The sequence below is a fragment of the Protopterus annectens genome, chromosome 8.part0 (assembly GCF_019279795.1).
Source record: "Protopterus annectens isolate FY-2018-M chromosome 8.part0, PAN1.0, whole genome shotgun sequence".
In the NCBI taxonomy this organism is placed as follows: domain Eukaryota; kingdom Metazoa; phylum Chordata; order Ceratodontiformes; family Protopteridae; genus Protopterus; species Protopterus annectens.
The window spans coordinates 1347021487-1347041837 of record NC_056741.1 but is presented as its reverse complement, the minus strand read 5'-3'; the positions used below and the strand labels follow the sequence as shown (position 1 = coordinate 1347041837).

Below are 20351 nucleotides of genomic sequence, written 5' to 3'. Positions count from 1 at the left end.
CACAACCCTCACTACATCTTGTTCTGAAAAGCTCCTGATGGATCTGTAGGAGGCTGCTGAAGGAGAGGCAGGTCTTTCAAGGAAGGGGCTAAATCGATGCCCCGTAAAAGGGTCGTAAGTTGGAGAATATCTGGTTCTGGGCGGGTGTTCAACCTTTGGAACTAACGGGGTCATAGTTTGTGGAGCCGTACAAGCTATCGGCGCCGGGGATGCTGCCGATGCAGGTACGGTAGTCAAAGCCGGTGTCAAAACCAAGGATGGCACCAAGGAGGATGGTGCTGAAGCTGGTACAGTAACGGAAGTCAAAATTAGAGGCGGCACCAAGGGGGAAAGCTTACAGCCTGGTGCAGAGATAGTCTGCGCCAAAGGCGCTGGAGAAGCTCGGTGTCAACTTGGCCCCAAAACAGAGATATAGGAACTGAGTGACTCCGTTTCTCTTTGCGTTTTTTAGTCTCAGGAAGTGGTGAGACCTCCGTCCCAGACAGAGCCTCCGAAAAAGGAGTTTTCATCATGCCCTTCAATATCAACTTGTTTTTACGCTCAGCCAAAGTGTGACTGCTGAAACTGGAAGAGATATCACACGAAGCATTAACATGGTAAACGCCTAGACAATAAATTCACAGAGTGTGACCGTCTGAGTTGGGCATCTGACACTCACATTTATCATACTGCTTAAAACCCAGTTTGGCTTTTTCAGACATAATGACAAACACCACACTAGTCCAGCGACAAGGTAAAACAGTAAAAAAAAAACAGCAGCAGCACAGTTAAAGTTTTTTTTTTTAAAGAAAAGAAGAGTACCAACAATGGTACTTAGAAATACCACAAGTGGTAGGAAAGAGGGCCTAACTAAAGTTGGAGAGAGGGACAGTGCCAACGATGGTATACAAGGAACTACCAAAGGTAGAGACTAAGGAATAGAACAAGTAGAGAAGTCTATAAACGAAAGATGAGAATTGGCAAAAAACTGACTAAAAGGTAAGGTATTGATAGGAATTTACACAAAAACTTTACACTTAGCTTTGAGAGAGAAGGTTTGGCACATCTGATGAGGAACGCAGCAAATGAGATCTGAAGAGACTATGAGAGGGGCATTATGGGTAGGTCTTAGCTGAGAGTTTTTGGCTGGTGCAAGCTTGGTAACGGCCTTGTTGGTTGGACGGTACCAAAGTCCTAACAGTAAGGAATGAATAAAGATTGACAACATCAGATACAGTATTATGGTAGAGGTGGGCTGATAACTTTCTGAACAGGGAAAAGTACAGCTGTGTACACTTACCATAAATGCAGATGTTGAGTGTATTCACTGTTGCAGTCATTACATTTGGGTAATCTGCTGGCAGGCTGCACTCAGTCGGCCTGATTAACAAAGTCTTGGGTCCTGCATCGGTTGCTGTCCCTTCTGCCATGACGTCAGGTCGTCAGGGGTATAAAACATGCAACCGACGCCATTACATCAGGTTTTTCTTGCCCCAAATGTCAGGTGCCCCTCAAATGGGGAGCAAAAAATATATATATAAATATATATCTCTAGATATATATATATATATATTTAAAACACAAAAACATATACCTCCAAACAAAAGCAAATACACCAAAAAGGCTTTTAAGCACAGTAAAAGAAATGAGAGGTATAGTAATAGAAAAACAGGGGACTGGAGGGTGGGTAACCAGGACTGCAACAGTGAATTCACTCGAACATCTACATTTATGATGTGTACACAACTGTACTAAGTTCTTCATGTTTCACTGTTGCAGTCACTACATTTGGGAAGAATCCCAAAGCTATGGTTCGGAGGATGGAATTATACAGCATTAGGAGCAGCTATAAGACCCTGCAGGACAGCAGTGGCAAAGCCTGCTCTGGATTTAGAGAAGAGAGGTAAATGGTAATGCTTGGTGAACGTATGAACTGAGCTCCAGGTAACAGCTTCTAGAATGTCTCTGGTAGGAACCCCTCTGAGAAAGGCTGCAGAAGTAGATGCAGCCCTGGTGGAATGAGATCTGATCCCCTTGGGGACAGGTTTACCATGGTGCATGTAGCAGAAACGAATACAATGGCTTATCCATTTTGAAATAGTCTGCTTTGAAATAGCCTTTCCCTCTGCCCCTGCAGTAAATGCCACCAGTAATTGCTCAGATTTTCTTAGGGATTTTGTCCTGTTTAAGTAGAATCTTAGTTGTCTGTGTACATCCAATGAATGCAGAATCCGCTCACCCTTGTTCTGTGGATTTCGGAAGAAGGTTGGCAGATGAATGGTCTGATTAAGAGCCACACTAGATACCACTTTAGGCATAAAGGATGGATTGGTCCTGAGAGCCACCCTGTCCGGGTAAAAGATAATAAAAGACTCCACTGCCATAAGGGCCTGTAGTTCTGAAATCCTTCTAGCTGAAGTGACTGCTAAAAGAAAAGCTGTCTTCCAAGAGTGAAATTTTAGTACTGCAGTAGCAGCTGGCTCAAAAGGAGGTAGAGTGAGTTTTCCCAACACAAAATTGTGGTCCCATGCAGGAGTTGGTGCTCTCCTGGGAGGTCTTAAATTTTTGGCCCCTCTGAGGTACTGCTTTAGCAGAGGATGAGAAAAGAGGGGAGGCTCTATGTTGTAATGAGCTGAAATGGCAGAGGCATGGATTTTTTATGGAAGAAAAAGATAGGCCCTTGTGAAGTACCTCAGTTAAATATTGCAGAATCTCAGGAATATTGGGCATTGCTATGCTTATTCCTTGTGCTTGGTTCCAGGTACAGAATCTTTTCCATTTGTCAGCATAAGATTTTCTAGTACTAGGCCTTTTAGCCTCCAAAATGACATCCATCACAGGTTTGCTGAGAGATGTACCTGGTGAAATTAGTTATTTAGCCATGCTGCAAGATTCAGAGTTTGGACCTGAGTGTGCATAATTTGATAGTTCTGCTGAGACGGTAGGCAAGGAGTCTGAGGCAGGTACCACAGAGGAAGGTGCAACATATTGCATAGGAGTGGGTACCAGTGTTGGTGAGGCCAGTCTGGAACACTCAGAATCATTTTTGTTTTTTCCTGTCCGACTTTTAGTAAGACCTTGGAGAGCAGAGGCAGAGGGGAAAAGGCATAGATGGATAGGTTTTTCCAGCTGAAGGATACAGCATCCACTTTCCAAGCTTTGTTGTGATGAATTCTTGTGCAGAATTTGTCCAACTGATAGTTTTGGGGTGAGGCAAAAAGATCTATGTCTGGGCTCCCCCATTTGCGTGTCAACATGCTGAAGATTTGTGGATCCAGTTTCCATTCGTGTGGGTCCATAAGATTTCTGCTTAGTTTGTCTGCCAGAGTATTTTGCTTTCCTGGCAGGAATTGAGCTTGTAGATGTATTTGATAAGTCAAGGCTGTGTTCCTCAAAGCCATGGCTAGTCTGCAAAGGGGGTAGGAATGGGTACCCCCCTGCTTGTTTATGCACCACAGGACTTTGGTGTTGTCTGTCTGTATCAGTAGTTGTCCTGGATGAAGATGGTCCTTGAAGGCTGTCAGAGGATTCTGTACAGCTAGCATCTCTTTCTGGTCGATATGTAGGTGCATTTGATTTGAGCTCCACTGGCCCTGAATCCATCTGCCTGCCAGATGTGCCCCCCCCCCCCAGCATAATCTGATGCGTCTGTAAGGGATGGAATGAATGACAGTCCCTTGTTTTAGTGGCAGGCCTCTGCTCACCATAGGAACTCTTGCTGCAGGCAAGGAATGATAGGAATCATTGTTTCCAGGTTGTGACAATGTTGACTCCCATAAGCTTTTTAGGTACCATTACAGTTTCCTCATATGCAGTCTTGCATATGGAATAATTAGAATGCAGGAAGCCATGAACCCCAAGACCTGCAGAATTTGTCTTGCAGATAGCTGGGTTTTTGTGGCCACCTGTTTGAAGTAAGTCATCAACTGACTTTGTTTTTCTGGCATCAGGCAAGTCATCTGGGCAGTTGTATTCAAGCTTGCACCCAGGAATGTAATTATTTGAGAGGGTACCAGTTGTGATTTCTTTTCGTTTATGATGTACCCTAGAAGAGTTAGAAGTCTTTTTACAAACACCAGATGTTTTAAAACAGTGTCCTTGTTTTCTGCTTGAATTAGACAATTGTCCAGGTATGGATAAATTTGAATATTTCTTTGCCTGCAAAACGCAATTACTGGTGCCAGGCACTTTGTGAAGACCCTGGGAACAGTAGATAAGCCAAAGGGCAGTGCAGAGAGCTGGTAATGCAAATAGCCTGCTTTGAAGCGGAGGTATCTTCTGCAAGATTCCCTGATTGGGATATGCAGGTAAGCCTCAAGTCCAGAGTTACCAACCAGGCATCCTTGCCTAGCATAGGTAGTAACTGTTGTAGAGTCAGTATCTTGAATTTTGGAATGTCCAGAAATGTATTTAGAATGGATAAGTCCAGAATTGGACGCCATGATTTGTCTTTTCTGGGTACCAGGAAAAGTCTTGAATAAAAACCTTGTACCTTTTCCTTTTCTGGTACTGGTTGAATAACTCCCATATTCATGAGGGATATAACTTGTTTCTGGATTTGGAGGCAGATCTGGCAATCCGTTTGGGATTGGCAACGTGTGGAAATGAAATCTGTATTCCTGGGATACTATATTTAAAACCCACTTGTCCTGGGTAATCAGTTGCCAGTTTCGTGCATGAAGTGCCAGTTTTCCCCCCAAAGGGGTGGCCAAAAGATAAGAGCTTGGTGATTGCAGTGGAAAGTCATTGAGACTGTTTACCGTAGGAAGGTGCCTTGTTACTTCCAGATTTGGAGGTGGAGGCACCCCATTGCTTTGTTCTATAAGTTCCTTGTGACTGCAACCTGGAGCCTTTGGAATGTCTGGGTTTGACCTGAGCGGCTCTGGTGGGTACTGGAAAGGACCAGTTCTTAGTAGGCCAGTGCCTACTGAAACTGGGTGGATGCACTTGTAGGAAATCTTTTACAGTTTGCATAGATTTAGCTTTATCTTCCATCTTTTTCAAAACTTCTTCTGCCTTATTACCAAATAGCCTGTCCTGCTGTAAAGGAGCATTAAACAATTTTGTTTTAACATGGTCAGACAGATTTTGCTCTTTGAGCCAAGCATGCCTTCTTATCACAGATCCAGTTACAGCAGCCCTGCAAGAGGCCTCCAAGGAATCAAAACCACATTGCAAAGTATGTTTTCCAACTTGTTCATCTGAATGCAATAAATCCTGCAACTCTACTTTCCACACAGTCAGAAATCAACATCATTTTCTGTTTAAGTAAGCCCATGACATGCTGTTGATATTTAAGCATATGAAATTGACAGTTTAAAGCCCTGTTTGCCAAGGTTGCAGACGAGTAAACCTTCTTACCCCATCTATCCAGCGCCATGGAATCTCTATCAGAAGGGGTAGGATTTTTAGCAGTAGAAGCCTTAACGCCCTTGGGACCCAAAGAAATGGTTTCAGGGTCAGCAGAAGGGTTTTTAAAGAGGAATTTGTGCGAGTCAGGAACCCTGTAATATCTGTCTGGCTTACTAGGAGCCGGAGGCAGGGAATCAGGAGTCATACTGGATTCTGAGAAAACACCATCAAAAAAGTCTAGAACAGGAGGCATTGCCAAAAGCCTATGCTGAGGAAGAAGAAGGAGGAAATCCCTAAGTCTCTTTTTAGATTATGAAAAATCCTAACTCTCCCAGTGAAAGTGTTCCCTTAAGGTATGCAAAGTTTCTCCAAAAGAAAAAAATCCTCGGGAGGAAAAGCCGAAAGGATGGAATCTTCTGCATCACAGTCCTCATAAGTGGGAATAGATAATTCCTGATCAGAAGAGGAATCAGAAGAAACAGAAACCTGATCTTTAGACTCATAGTCAGTGCCTTGCCTAGGCCTCTTAGAAAGAGGGGGATGGGCATCCCTGATCAAGGTAATTAAATCCTCAGCCATTTTGATCATTTGTTTTTTAGGCGTTGGGGTCTGTACACATGGCCCATGCATCGGTTTTTTAGACATAGAAGTAGTTTTTGGCCTTAATTTTGAAGATGGCGTTGGTTTAATATACAAATCTTTAGGCCTGAAAACACCCTCAGAAGCCGATGCCTGCTTAGTGGCTCCGGACTCATCCAAGGTAGAGACATCTGCGGGTTTAATACTTAAAGTATATCCCAGCATACCAGACTCTGAATGGGTCTCAGTAGAGGCCTGCAAATTAAAAGTAATGGGTATCAGGGGCTGCGAAAGCGCCTCAATGAGTACCGGCGACTGGCTTAGGAGAAGCTTTGTCGTCAGTTTTGGACCTCGACAGTCTGTCTCTGTCTTTTTCTTTGCGCTTTTTAGGTATTCCGGTAGTCTGATTGCTAACCGACGATATTTCTGGATAGTTAAATCTCGAGCCAAATTATTTAGAAGCAAAAATATACCAACGTTTAATAGTGCATTGATTAAATTTAGCACAAAACCGACAGCAAGTCACGTTGTGGTCAGGGCCTAGGGAAGGAATACAGTACAAATGAAAATCCTTATGAGGTATTTGCTTCCACAAGTAATACAATTATTAACTTTTACTGACATCGGTAAGGAGCAAGAAAAAGATTCCCTAATGGGGTACATAGCTTTTAGTTGAAGACTTCGGTTCTGAAACTCGAAAACGAAAATTTCAGGAGTCAGCCGACCAGCACGTGCGAACTGCTTCTGCTTCGGGAACCGCGTGGCAAGAAAGACTGATGTAATGGCGTTGGTGGCATGTTTTATAACCCCTGAAGAACTGGAAGAAGGTACAGCAACTGATGCAAGACCCAAGACTTTATTAATCAGGCCGACTGAGGGCAACCTGCCAGCAGATTACCCAAATGTAATGACTGCAACAGTGAAACACGAAGAACATCAACAAATTACTTCCATTCAAGGGGTAAAACTGCAGACATGAAGGATATATATAGATATATATATATATATAGATATATATAGATATATATATATATATATATATATATATATATATAAATAAAAAACAGTTATGTGAAATGACCAAAAACATTCTTTTTTATTATTATGTGGGTAGGTAGAAGGGAAAGCGTAGGGAACTAAAGGAGCTACTTGAGGTGAAGGTGATTTTTAAGCTCCTTTCTAAAAAGTTTATGATAATTGAAAAACAGACTTTTTGCCTGTTCCTGCAGTCGGCACTTTATGCAATACTTACTACAACTTTTAAGACACTATTTGCGGGGCAAAGAAAGATGAAAAAAAAAAAAGAACCAATCCACAACAGATTTTGGAAGCCTAAGAATCTAAGCAAAACAAATATCCATTTGGGGACAATATTTCATTATCCTTGCCTGCCTCAGATAAAACATTCCAGGACCCACAGGACTCCTTTTCAGTGAGAGAATGAGGGGGACAGAGATACTACCATGAGGTGACTGGTGTCGGCAATGGATTTCTTGCACACAGGGCAGTGCAAAAGGGAGGCAGTAGCAAGTCATGAAAAACATGCACTCAATCTGCTCTAGTGTTGAGCTGTATTCCTAAATGGTTTCCCTTCAGATGCTTAAAGCATAACTGCACAGACGTATTAGCCTGTGTGGAATATCCACTGCATAGTGCTAAATGTGGTTGTGTACATCTGTGTTGAAATGGCTCAGAGAAAGACTGAAAAGAAAAATGCACTTTAATGTGCAGTCTGTGTTTTATCCAAGCAAGTGAGACTTCTAAATTACTTTTGTATAATACGTTGGCGTGAGTGTGAAGTGTAGGGGGCCTTGCCCCCCACCAATGTTTTTAGACATATGTATCTCAAGCTCATTTAAGTTATGAGTAGTTTTCCATTTGAGCTTTTACTGTGGCACACTTTATACATAAGCAGTCAAGTTTCATCATGATCCCTCTTAAAAGTGAGCACTGACACGACACCCAAAGAACAAATCCTATCAAAAGTTAAAAACATCCACATATCCAAGGCCTAGATCACACCTGTGGGCTTAACAAGCAATGTAACACCAGAGGATGCTTCTTCAACCATAGGGACCTACCCTTGTTCAATCACAGGAAAGGACAGAGAGCAAGTTCCCTAATCTGCAATGCCAATAAGCCTTCAACTAGAAAGTCCAAGGATCATTCCACATCAGCCATATGGGCATTTAAAAGCAAAACTGATAGTGCTAACATCCCAGGGCGCACTTTCCCAAAGCATCTGCAAAGGGTATACTTCTCACGTCTCAATAGTCAACCAAAAGTTGCAAGAGTAGTCACTCATTCATGGAAGAAATGTGATTTAACATGATGCTTTAGGAGGGAGCTTTAAATTAACTTATGTCTGGCCTCCGAACCCTCACCTTCTCCTGTGGGTTAAGATTCAGACGAGAATTGTAGATAACATCCTACGACCGGCCCCTATAAAGCAGTTATCTTCCTAATGCTGATGCAGGCCTCAAATAAGTCTCCTTTAAATAGCTTGACTTAAGTATTAGCACTTAGGCTGATGCTCAAGGTAATGTACTTTTCCTAGACAGTAAAAACACTGCCAGTGTGGGTCAGGACTACTGACCCGTTGGCCACAGAACACTCAGAAGGCTTAAGGATTTCAGGTACTGACAGTGGGACATTTCCTATGGCATACATTGGAAATGATATTCTGTACAAGCAGAAGAAAATAAATGGGAGGGCTCCAAGGATGATATTCTGTACAAGCAGAAGAAAATACATGGGAGGGCTCCAAGGATGAGTGTCCCCTCCTTGGCTGATGCCTGAAATCATGCAATGTCAAACGGCATGTGCACTTTTTCAGTGTGGAAGCACATGACATTTTAAGATGTACCAAGCACTGGATATCAGATCAAGAAATCAACACTTAAAAAGAAAAAGACCCTCAGAGTTAAGTTACAGCAAGAAGAAATTTTCTAGCCAGGCAAATGCAGCAGTTCACACTAGGGAACACCACAAAAAATGAAGCAAACTCACTGAAAACCACACAAACCTTTAAAAACATCTTAATACAGTTTTAAGTAATACAATACTATAAATCTATACTATATAATGATATATTCTAAACACATGACTGAAGCAATTAACTGTCCTGTAAACACTTCCACCAACCCCACTAGTCAATTAACTCTCAAATACATACAACATCCAGAAGGAAGAAGTTAAAACTCACCTCGCCTTTGATTAGGTCTCGATGTCTCTGACAGTAGACTTTTTTGTCATCCAGAAAGATGCAGCTCCTTACTCGAGCACACATGAAGTGATAGTTACTAGAGCATGTGCTCAAACAACAACCGACTGTTGCACCTGCTTTCTGGCAGTGCTCACAGCGCTAGATAGTTAAAAAACAAACAAAAAATGCTAATGATTATGTTTTACACACATTTACTTTGTTCAAACACAAAGTTGGAGCTCATCATTTCTCACGGTTCTGCCTCAAGAAAATGCATAACAGGTATGTTCTTTCCACATCAGCTGATCCGTGTGGAGTCTACAAATGCAGTAATTCTTCCTTTCTTTCTAGTTAATTTCTCTCCTCCCAAAGTTCCCTACCTTTAAGGTGTGCATGTGAGACCTATGCCAGTGCACGTTATGATGTCACATACTGTACCAGGAAAGTGTACCTAGACACAAAGGTCACCAGTCCACCCCAACTTATAACCAAGTGCACTTGCAAATTTCCTGCAGATCAAAAGAAAAAAAATGATGACCTGACACACAACTTCCAAGATAACAGATGACTTATCAGTATGCTCATTACAACTCTCCCATTGTGAAAGCTGAGAAATGTTAAAATACAATAAAAGTCATACATTTTAGTAAAAGGATACCACTAAACAAGAAATTTGGAAAACAAAGGAAAAGTGACCAAAAAAGAAAAAGATCTACTAGGAAGAACTTTGCAGTTATTCAGCAAAACAAAACAAAACAAAAAAAACCAAAACAAAAACAGTTCAATTTACAACTTTAGTACAAGGAAAGTACAGTTTTGTACCTACCATAAATGTAGATGTTCGAGTGTTCACACTGCTGCAGTCATTACACTTGGGTTATCCTGCCGTCAGGCGGTCCCCGCAGTCGGCCGGAGTCCCAAAGTCTTGGTCCGGCGTCGGTTGCTGTCGCTTCTTCCTTGACGTCAGTGCGCCAGGGGTATATAAGCTGCGTCCGACGCCATTTTCTTCAGTTTTTCTTGCCCCAGATGTCAGGTGCCCCCAGTAGGTAGGCAATACATATTGCTAATAAAAAATATACATATAAAATAAAAACAATACCTTCAGTTACAAGCAAATACACCACAAAGGTTGTATAGGATAGAAAGGTATAGATAGGTCCAGCTAGTTCAGAGGGGATGGAGGGAGGGTAACCTGGACTGCAGCAGTGTGAACACGTGAACATCTACACTTATGGTAGGTACAAAACTGTACTATGTTCATCGTGTTACACTGCTGCAGTCATTACACTTGGGTAGAATCCCAAAGCCAAGGTTGGGTGGCTGGTCTATAAAGAGTTAGGATTGGCTATGAGGCCCTGCAGAACTGCAGTGGCAAATCCTGCCCTGGATTTAGAGTAAAGAGGCAGGTGGTAATGCTTGGTGGAGGTGTGCACTGAACTCCAAGTTGCAGCCTCCAAAATTTCCTTGGTAGGTACTCCTCTGAGAAAGGCTGTTGAAGTGGCTGTTGCCCTGGTGGAATGAGGCCTAATGTTATTTGGGACTGATTTTCCATGTTGTGTGTAGCAATAACAAATACAGTGTCCTATCCATTTGGATATAGTCTGCTTTGAGATAGCCTTGCCCTGTGATCCTGCAGCGTATGCTACAAACAGCTGCTCAGTTTTCCTGAAAGCTTTTGTTTTGTCCAAGTAGAAGCGTAGCTGCCTGTGTATGTCCAAAGAATGCAGAAGTTTCTCCCCTTTATTCTGGGGGTTTGGATAAAAAGTTGGCAAATGGATGGTTTGGTTAAGAGCCACACTAGATACCACCTTTGGCATAAAGGTAGGGTTTGTCCTTAAAGAAACCCTGTCCTGATGAAAAATCATAAAAGGTTCCACTGCCATTAATGCCTGTAGCTCTGAGACTCTTCATGCTGAAGTTACTGCCAGGAGCACAGCTGTTTTCCATGATAAAAATTTTAGATCTGCTGTATTGGCTGGCTCAAAAGGTGGCAGGGTCAGTTTTTCCAAAACTAAATTGAGGTCCCAAGTTGGTGCTGGTGCTCTCCGGGGCGGTCTTATGTTTTTTGCCCCTGCTTTAGCAAGGGATGAGAGAATAAAGGAGGATCCGTGTTGTAATGTGCTGACATGGCAGAGGCGTGGATCTTAATTGATGAGAAGGATAGGCCTCTGTCCAGCATCTCAGTTAAGTATTGTAAAATCTGAGGAATGTTTGGAACAAGAGGGTCAAGGCTTTGAGCCTGGTTCCAGGCGCAGAATCTCTTCCATTTTTCTGAGTAAGCTTTCCTGGTGCTAGGCCTCCTGGCCTCAAAAACAACATCCATAACAGCTTTAGAGAGAGGTGTTGCCTGTTTGACTAATGAATCTGCCATGCAGCCAGGTTTAGGGTTTTGAGCTGACCGTGCAGGATCTGAGTGTTTTGCTGAGTCAGAAGGTGTGGAATTTGAGGCAAAATCCATGGTGGGCCTTGAGCTAAGTTCCTTAAGATAGGGTACCAGTGCTGGCATGGCCAGTCTGGTGCAATCAGGATCATCTGTGGTTTTTCTTGTCTGGCTTTTAAGAGTACCTTTGAAAGGAGAGGCAGTGGCGGGGAAGGCATAAACTTTTAGGTTTTTCCAGCTGAACAAAAGAGCATCCACTTTCCATGCTTGTTTGTTATAAGTCCTTGTGCAGAATTTTTGTAGTTGGCAATTCAGTGGGGAGGCAAAAAGATACATGTCTGGGCATCCCCATTTTTGCATTACCATGCTGAAGATTTGTGGATTAAATTTCCATGATATTTCTGCTTAGATGGTCTGCCAGAGTATTTTTCTTTCCTGGCAGGAATTGTGCTTGCAGATTAACTTGATACGTTAGAGCTGTGTTCCACAAGGTCATGGCTTGCCTGCATAGGGGATAAGAATGAGTGCCCCCTTGCTTGTTTATGTACCACATTACTGTGGTGTTGTCTGTCTTTAATAATAATTGTCCTGGATGCAGATGGTCCTTGAAAGCTGTTAGGGCATTTTGAAAAGCCAACATCTCTTTTTGATTGATGTGAAGATACATCTGGTATGTGGTCCACTTGCCCTGAATGCATTTTCATGCCATGTGTGCTCCCCAGGCGTAATCCGAAGCATCTGTTGTTAGAGTCTGCCTGGCTGTGGGTAGGGTAAAAGGCTGACCCTTGTTTAGGTGACATGCCTGTGCCCACCATCGAAACTCCTGTTGTAGGCAGGGAATCATTGGTATTACTGCTTCTAAATTGCGAGAGTGTTGAGTCCAAACACTTTTTACGTACCATTGTAATTTCCTCATATGCAGCCTGGCATATGGTGTTAGTAGTTTGCAGGATGCCATGAATCCCAGGGCCTGCAGAATTTTTCTTGCAGGGAGATGGGACTTTTTTGCCAGTAATTGAAAATATTGAGTTAGTTGAACTTGTTTGTCTGGCGTGAGGTAAGCCATCTGGGCCGTTGTATTTAAGCTAGCACCCAGGAATATAATCTGTTGTGAGGGCACTAGTTTTGACTTCTTTTCGTTTATTGTGTACCCTAAAGAAATTAGCAACCTTTTTACAAATGCCAGATGCTGTAGAAGAATGTCCTTTGTCTCTGCTTGAATGAGGCAGTCGTCCAGGTATGGATATATTTGAATTCCTTTTTGTCTGCAAAATGCAATTACTGGTGCCAGGCACTTTGTGAAGACCCTGGGCGCAGTAGATAAGCCAAAGGGCAGTGCAGAGAATTGGTAGTGCATTGTACCAGCTTTGAATCTGAGGTATCTTCTGCAATTTTGTCTGATAGGGACATGCAGGTATGCCTCTTTGAGGTCCAGAGAGACAAGCCAAGCCTTCTTGCCCAGCATGAGTAGAAGCTGCTGTAATGTCAACATTTTGAATTTCGGAATATCCAGGTAAGTATTTAGAATGGAAAGGTCTACTATGGGCCTCCAGGCCTTGTCCTTTCTGGGGACCAGGAAGAGTCTTGAGTAGAATCCTTGTCCTTGTTCCTGTTGTGGTACTTTCTGAATAGCTCTCATGTCCATGAGGGCTGAAATTTGTTTTTGTGCCTCTGCCCATTGATTTTGTGGCAGGTCTGGCATTCCTTTTAGCCTTGGTAAAGTGTGGAAATGGAACCTGTAACCTTGAGACACAATATTCAGAGCCCATTTGTCTTGGGTGATTGTTTGCCAGTTTTGAGAAAAAAGTGCTAGTTTTCCCCCTAAGGGGGCTTCCAAAAGGGAAGTGCTTGGTGTACGAAGGGGAAAGTCATTGTGACTGTTTCCTGTAAGGTTGAGACTTGTCCTCACCTGCTTTTTGGGGTTGAGGTGCCCCACTGTCGTCGTCTTTTTGAGCCTTGGGGTTGAGATCTGCTTCTTGGGCAACTGTATCTGCCTCTCTGTGGCCTGTCTGACACTGGAAAGGGCCAATTTTTTGTTGACCAATTTCTGCTAAATCGAGGTGGCTGTATCTGTAAGAAATCCTTGACTGTTTGCATAGATTTAGCTTTATCCTCCATTTTCTTTAACACCTCTTCTGCCTTAACACCAAACAAGGTATCATGCTGTAAAGGAGCATCCAATAATTTTGCCTTAACATGATCAGGTAAACTCTGTTCTTTTAACTAAGCATGTCTTTGAATCACAGAACCTGTAACTGTGGCTCTACAAGAGGCCTCTATAGAATCAAAACAACAGTGCAGAGTATGTTTTCCCACCTGTTCAACTGCATGCAATAAATCCTGCATTTCTTTACAATCAGGAGCTTCTGAGCTTGCAAGCATTTTCTGTTTTAACTGAGCCATTAAATATTGTTGGTACTTAAGCATGTGAAACTGGCAATTTAAAGCTCGTACTGCTAAAGTTACAGAAGTGTATACTTTCTTGCCCCATCTATCCAAAGCTCTGGAATCTCTGTCAGAGGGTACTGGATTTTTTGCAATGGAAGCCTTAACCCCTTTTGGACCCTGGGAAATAGTTTCTGGATCAGCAGAAGGGTTTTTATAAAGAAACTTGTGAGAGTCAGGGACTCTATAATACCTATCTGGCTTGGCTGGTGCAGGGGGCAAAGAATCAAGAGATAAGCTGGATTCAGAGAACACATCATCCACAATATCTAGCACAGGCGGAATAGCCAGGGGCCTGTGCTGAGGCAATAAAAGGAAATCCCTGAGCCTTTTCTTGGATTCTGAGTAATCCTGACTTTCCCAATGGAAATGCTCCCTCATGGTATGTAAAGTTTCCCCAAAAGAATAATCCTCAGGAGGAGAGGCTGAAGGGATAGATTCTTCAGCAGAGTCCTCATAGGGGGGTAGAGAGTATCCCTGGTCTGAAGAGGAATCAGAAGAAATGAAAACCTGATCAGAGGAATCATAGTCTGTATCCTGCCTAGGCCTTTTCTCAGGAGGGGGATGGGAACCCCTGATTAGAGTAATGAGGTCTTCGGCCATTTTAAGCATCTGTTTCTTAGGCATGGAGGACTGTCCAGGAGAATGCTGTACTTGTTTCTTTGCCTTTAATGGTACTTTTGTCTTGGCTGTTGTTTTAATGGTAAGTTGTGAATGGTCTGAAAAGACCCTCAGAAGCCGATGCCTGCTCAGCGGCTCAGTACCCATCTGAGGGATTAGTTTCCGTAGGCCCAATACCTTGAGTTTCCAGAGACCTAGTTGTCTCCACGTGGGAGTCAGAGGTGGCCTGTGGCTCTGAGGTAGTGGGTGTCAGGGGCTGCGAAAGCACCTCACTGAGCACCGGCGAACAGCCTAGAAGAGGTTTCGTCATCGGTTTTGGACCTTGGATGCCTGTCTTTATCCTTGTCTTTGCGTTTTTTCGGTATTGCGGTCATCAATTAATCCGACGGCATAGTATAATTGAACCTTCGGCCAAAGTAGTGCAAAGCAAAATCAAAACGTCTTTTTATAGTGCGTTTGTTAAATCTAGCACAAAAGTACAGTTTTGTACCTACCATAAATGTAGATGTTCGAGGATTCCCTTGCTGCAGTCCTGACTATTGGGTATAGTCCGCGTCCCAGTCGGCCCGAATACCAGAGTATAAGGCTGACGTCGGTCATGGCTTAGACTGGCGTCAGTGCGTCAGGGTACTGCGCATGACCGGCGTCATTTCCTCAGTCTTTTCTTGCCCCAGATGTCAGAAGACCCAAAAGACAAGTCCCAAAACAACCTGCACCAATAAACATGTACAATATATACAGTAATATATATATATACAAAAATATAAGCATGTAAACTCACCTACACACCACCCTGAAACACAGAGGGAAGGAGGGAGTAAATTGGACTGCAGCAAGGGAATCCTCGAACATCTACATTTATGGTAGGTACAAAACTGTACTATGTTCTTCGCCTTCCTTGCTGCAGTCCTGACTATTGGGTAGAATCCCAAAGCAGAGGTAAGGGAGGCTGGCAAATTATAAAGTAGCAGGAGCTGACAACATGCCTTGTAAAACAGCTGTGGCAAAACCAGCTCTAGTCTTAGAGTATATAGGCAGGTGATAATGCCTAGAGAAAGTATGCACTGAACTCCAAGTAGCTGCTTCCAGAATATCCTTAGTTGCCACCCCTTAGAAATGCTGTTGAAGTGGCAGTAGCCCTAGTGGAATGAGGCCTAATCCCAGCTGGAACCTCTTTGCCATGATGGGAATAACAAAATGCAATGCAAAAGCCAATCCACCTAGAAATAGTTTGTTTTGACACAGGTTTGCCTTGTGAACTTAAAGCAAAAGAAACAAGTAACTGCTGAGACTGCCTAAAATCTTTAGTCCTGCTCAAATAATAACGCAATTGCCTGTGTACATCTAAAGTGTGCAAAATCTTTTCCCCTTTATTTTGAGGATCTGCAAAAGCAAATGAATAGTTTGGTTTAAAGCCACACTAGAAACCACCTTAGGCATAAAGGAAGGATTAGTGCGTAATGATACCCTGTCCTTATGGAAAATCAAAGGGCTCTACTGCCATAAGGGCCTGCAACTCAGACACCCTTCTTGCAGAAGTAATAGCCAACAGAAAAGCAGTCTTCCATGACAAATATTTCAATTCAGCAGTAGCTGCCGGCTCAAAAGGTTGTAGAGTAAGTTTTTCCAACACAAAATTGAGATCCCAAGCAGGAGTAGGAGCTCTCACGGGGGTCTTATATTCTTTGCCCCTCTAAGAAACTGCTTGAACAAAGGATGCGAAAACAAAGGTGGGTCACAATCATAGTGAGCTGAAATTGCTGCAGCATGAATCTTTATGGAAGAGAAAGACAAACCTTTGTCCAATAACTCAGTAAGATATTGAAGAGCCACACTCAAATTAGGCTCTGAAATCTCCAAATTCTTTGCTGTACACCAAAATAAAATCTCTTCCATTTTTACACTCTCCTAGTACTAGGCCTTCTAGCTTCCATAATCACATTTAAAACTTGTTGAGGAAGCTGAGACCTTCCATGTTTCAACACAGAATATGCCAAGCTGTGAGATGGAGAGATTGAAGCTTGACATTGAGCAGATGACCGTCCTTCTGAGATAACAGATGAGGAATCAGAGGTAAAGGCCATGGAGGCTTCTTTACAAGACTCCTTAGAAGTGGGTACCAGTGTTGCCGAGGCCAATCTGGAGCTATCAAAATCATCCTTGGCCTGTCCTGTCTGACCTTTAGTAATACCTTTGGAAGAAGAGGTAGAGGTGGAAAAGCATAGACATGAAGGTTTTTCCAACTGAAAGACAGAGCATCCACTTCAAGCTGTGTGATGAAACCCCTTTGTGCAATACTTTGGCAGCTGGTGGTTTAGTGGAGAAGAACAGATCTATGTCTGGAGTTCCCCATGACACTGTCAATTTCTGAAATACATGAAGATCCAGTTTCCACCGTGGGGATCCATGATTTGTCTGCTTAATACATCTGCTAGGGAGTTCTGTGCTCCTGGCAGAAACCTTGCCTGAAGAGTCAGTTGCAGGTCTCCCATAAAATCATTGCTTGCCTGCATAGAGGATAAGAATGTGTTCCCCTTGCTTGTTGATGTACCACATGACAGTTGTGTTGTCTGTCAGAATCAACACCTGCCCTGGAAGAAGTAACTCCTTGAGCCATCAATGCAAACTGGACTGCTAACATCTCCTTCATGGTGATACGTAGATGCTGTAGTCTGGCACGCCACTTGTGTTGTATCCACTTTCCATTTAGATGAGCTCCCCAAGCAGTGTCCGAGACATCTGTCGTTAAAATCTGAGTCGCCTCTGGCGGGTCACAGAGAGTCCCTTGTTTAGGTGACATTCCTGAGCCCACCACAAGAATTCCTTTTGAAGGCAAGGTATTATTTGAATGACAGTGTCCAAATCTTGGCAGTGCTGTGTCCATACATTTTGAGATACCATTGCAGCTTCCTCATATGCAGTTTGGCATTGGGAAGCACCAGAATACAAGATGCCATGAACCCTAATGCTTGAAGGACTGTCCTTGCAGTCAGCACGGACTGATGAGATAGTTGATGGAAGTAAAGTGACAGACTCTTTTGTTTGTCCGGGGTTAAAAGGCCATCTGGGCTGCTGTATTCAGTCTCACACCCAGAAAGCACATGTCTTGAGAGGGTACTAGACTGGACTTTATTTCGTTCACAGAATACCCTAGGCATCTTAGCACTGCTATGACATATTCCAGATGCTGTAGAAGGTGTTCTTTTCTTGAGCCAGAATCAGGCAGTCGTCCAAGTAAGGATAAATTTGAATGCCTTGAAGCCTGAAGTAAGCTATCACTGGAGCCAGAACCTTTGTGAATACTCTGGGCGCAGTAGATAAGCCAAAGGGCAATGCAGAGAACTGATAATGAAAATCTCCAGTTGAAACAGATACTTTCTGCAACTTAGCCTTATGGGCACATGAAGGTAAGCTTCCTTGAGATCCAAAGTTACCATCCAGTGATCCTTGCCCAGCAGAGGTAACAGTTGCTGTAACGTCAACATCTTGAACTTGGGAATGTCCAGATAAGTGTTGAGGATAGATAAATCCAAAATTGGTCTCCACGTGTTCCCTTCTTTGGTACTAGGAACAGGCGAGAATAAAATCAAGCCCTTTCTGACACAGGGACTGGCTGAATAGCCCCTATCTGGAGTAACTGAGAAACTTGCTTGAGAGCCTCTTTTCTTTGTGGAGGAGGAACATCTGGCATGCCTTTGAAAGGGGGCATTGTGTGGAAATAAAATCTGACATCCGGTAAAATACTGAGGCAAGAAAAAACCAAAATGTTCTAGCGGGTTACTTAGCCAACTCTGTACTCGGTCTGAAACTCCGGTTTTGGAAAATCTCAGAGCCAACCTGCTCGCATAAAATTGCTTCTGCATCGGACCATGCGGCAAAAGACTGAGGGTCATAGCGTCGGTGTACAATACCCTACCCTACTGGCGTCAGTCTGAAGCGCCATGTTGACCCGGCTCTCTCCCTCTCTGGTATAGACTGCGACTGGCGGACTATACCAATAGTCAGGACTGCAGCAAGGATCAGGGCCTAGGCATGGAATACAGTAAGAGTGGAAGTCCTTATGAGGTATTACAAGAAATACAATTATTAACTTTTTCTGACATCGGTCTGAGGCAAGAAAAAGTTTCAACGGGATGGCAAGAAAGACTGAAGAAAATGACGCCGGATGCATCTTCTATACCCCCAAGACTTTGGAACTCCGTGTAATGACTGCAGCAGTGTAACATGATGAACATCATGCTCCAGTCACAGAGTAAAAATAAACTGAAGTGTTTATACATTTCTCTATGTAAAACTGATAACACTACAGAAAGCGGACTGGAATGAAGGAAAGACTGGTTGAATATGAGGCTTCCTAAAACAAACCATTTGAAATAAAAGTACTAGGTTAAAAGTCAGAACACAGCAAAGACACAACACTTTCTGCTATACCAAAGAAGTGGGAAGGAGTGGTCTGAATTAATTTTATTGATAGTACAAATAAGCAACTGGACAGGCATTCCACATCAAGATTTGTTAAGTCACAGGGCACATCAAAGTCTATGCTCCAAATCAGGACATTGCCAAGATGTATATTAATAAAGATGTAAACATACTAGCAGAAAAGCTGCTCCTTCAAAAATTGTGGTAGAAGGAGAAAGTATTAAAAAACAACAGAGTATTTACAGAAGGCTGGTGTACACCAGACAAGCAAGTTTATCATGACAATCAGGGGACACTGACAGGCAGGTATGAGGTTCAAACTGCTATACCTGCTGCTGTCAATATTTTTTAATAAGACTGAAGACGTTTATTGGAAGCAGAACAGGCTATGGAACAGATAAAGTTTGTCAACAAATAGCAAGCCAGCAAGATGAAGATGACTCTGCTTTTCAATCTTCTGGCAATAAAAGCCCAGAAAATTTCTGATAGTGAAGCTTTTTCCACAGATCCAGAAGAAAATGCCTGAGCAACAGAAAAACTCAGGAAATAACCAGTAGAAATCAGGAGTATATCGGACTCAAATCTGAGGCCAGTGCTGGAGACCAGATTACTGGGAAGACCAATAACAAGGTTAATTTTTGGAGAACTAAAAGCACTACTTCCACCACATGTATTTTAGATATGTGAATTGTGGTTCTACATGGAGAAAAAAAGTTTGTTGACTGTATTAAACTTTAGGATAATTGTACAATAAACCCTACTTTGAATCATTAATGTTTACAAAAAATACACTTTCTTATCTTATAAACAGTTGTAAAACACTCTGATATAAACTGAGTGAGTATAATGTAGTTTTGCATTGATATTGGTGGTGCTGTGGTTCTGACATCCGGTAAATACTGAGAAAAAAAAAATGTCGAAAAAACCAAAATGTGCCAACTGAATTCTTGTAACTCTGTACTCGGGGTCTTTTGGAAATTTGGAAAATCTCAGAGCCAGCCTAAACTCGCCAAGTACTTCTGCATCCGGACCATGCTGACAGAAATGACGCCGCCGTCATGCGGTCATGTGCCCTGGACCTGACGGCGTGACGTCAGTCTAAAGCACCATGACCGGCGTCAACCTACTCTGGTCGGGGCCGATTGGGGCGGACTATACCCAATAGTTGGCGAAGAACATCCGACAACTAGTGACGTCGTGATCAGGGCCTAGGCATGGAATACAGTAAGAGTGGAAGTCCTTATGAGGTATTACAAGAAATACAATTATTAACTTTTTCTGACATCGGTCTGAGGCAAGAAAAAAGTTTCCCCAACGGGGTACTTAGCTTTATTGAAGACTTCGGATCTGAAATTCATCAAAAATCTC

At 42.8% G+C, this 20351-nt stretch overlaps 1 protein-coding gene across 5 annotated transcripts in view; it reads right to left on the bottom strand.

The window, feature by feature from the left end:
- Nucleotides 1-20351, bottom strand: part of KMT2A (lysine methyltransferase 2A) — a 3231120-nt gene that overhangs the window by 1011957 nt on the left and 2198812 nt on the right. For all 5 annotated transcript variants that reach the window (XM_044080894.1, XM_044080898.1, XM_044080897.1 and 2 more), the window contains exon 22: nucleotides 9116-9274. In XM_044080894.1, coding sequence (XP_043936829.1) covers nucleotides 9116-9274 — 159 coding nt within the window. The remainder of the gene's footprint in view (nucleotides 1-9115; nucleotides 9275-20351) is intronic.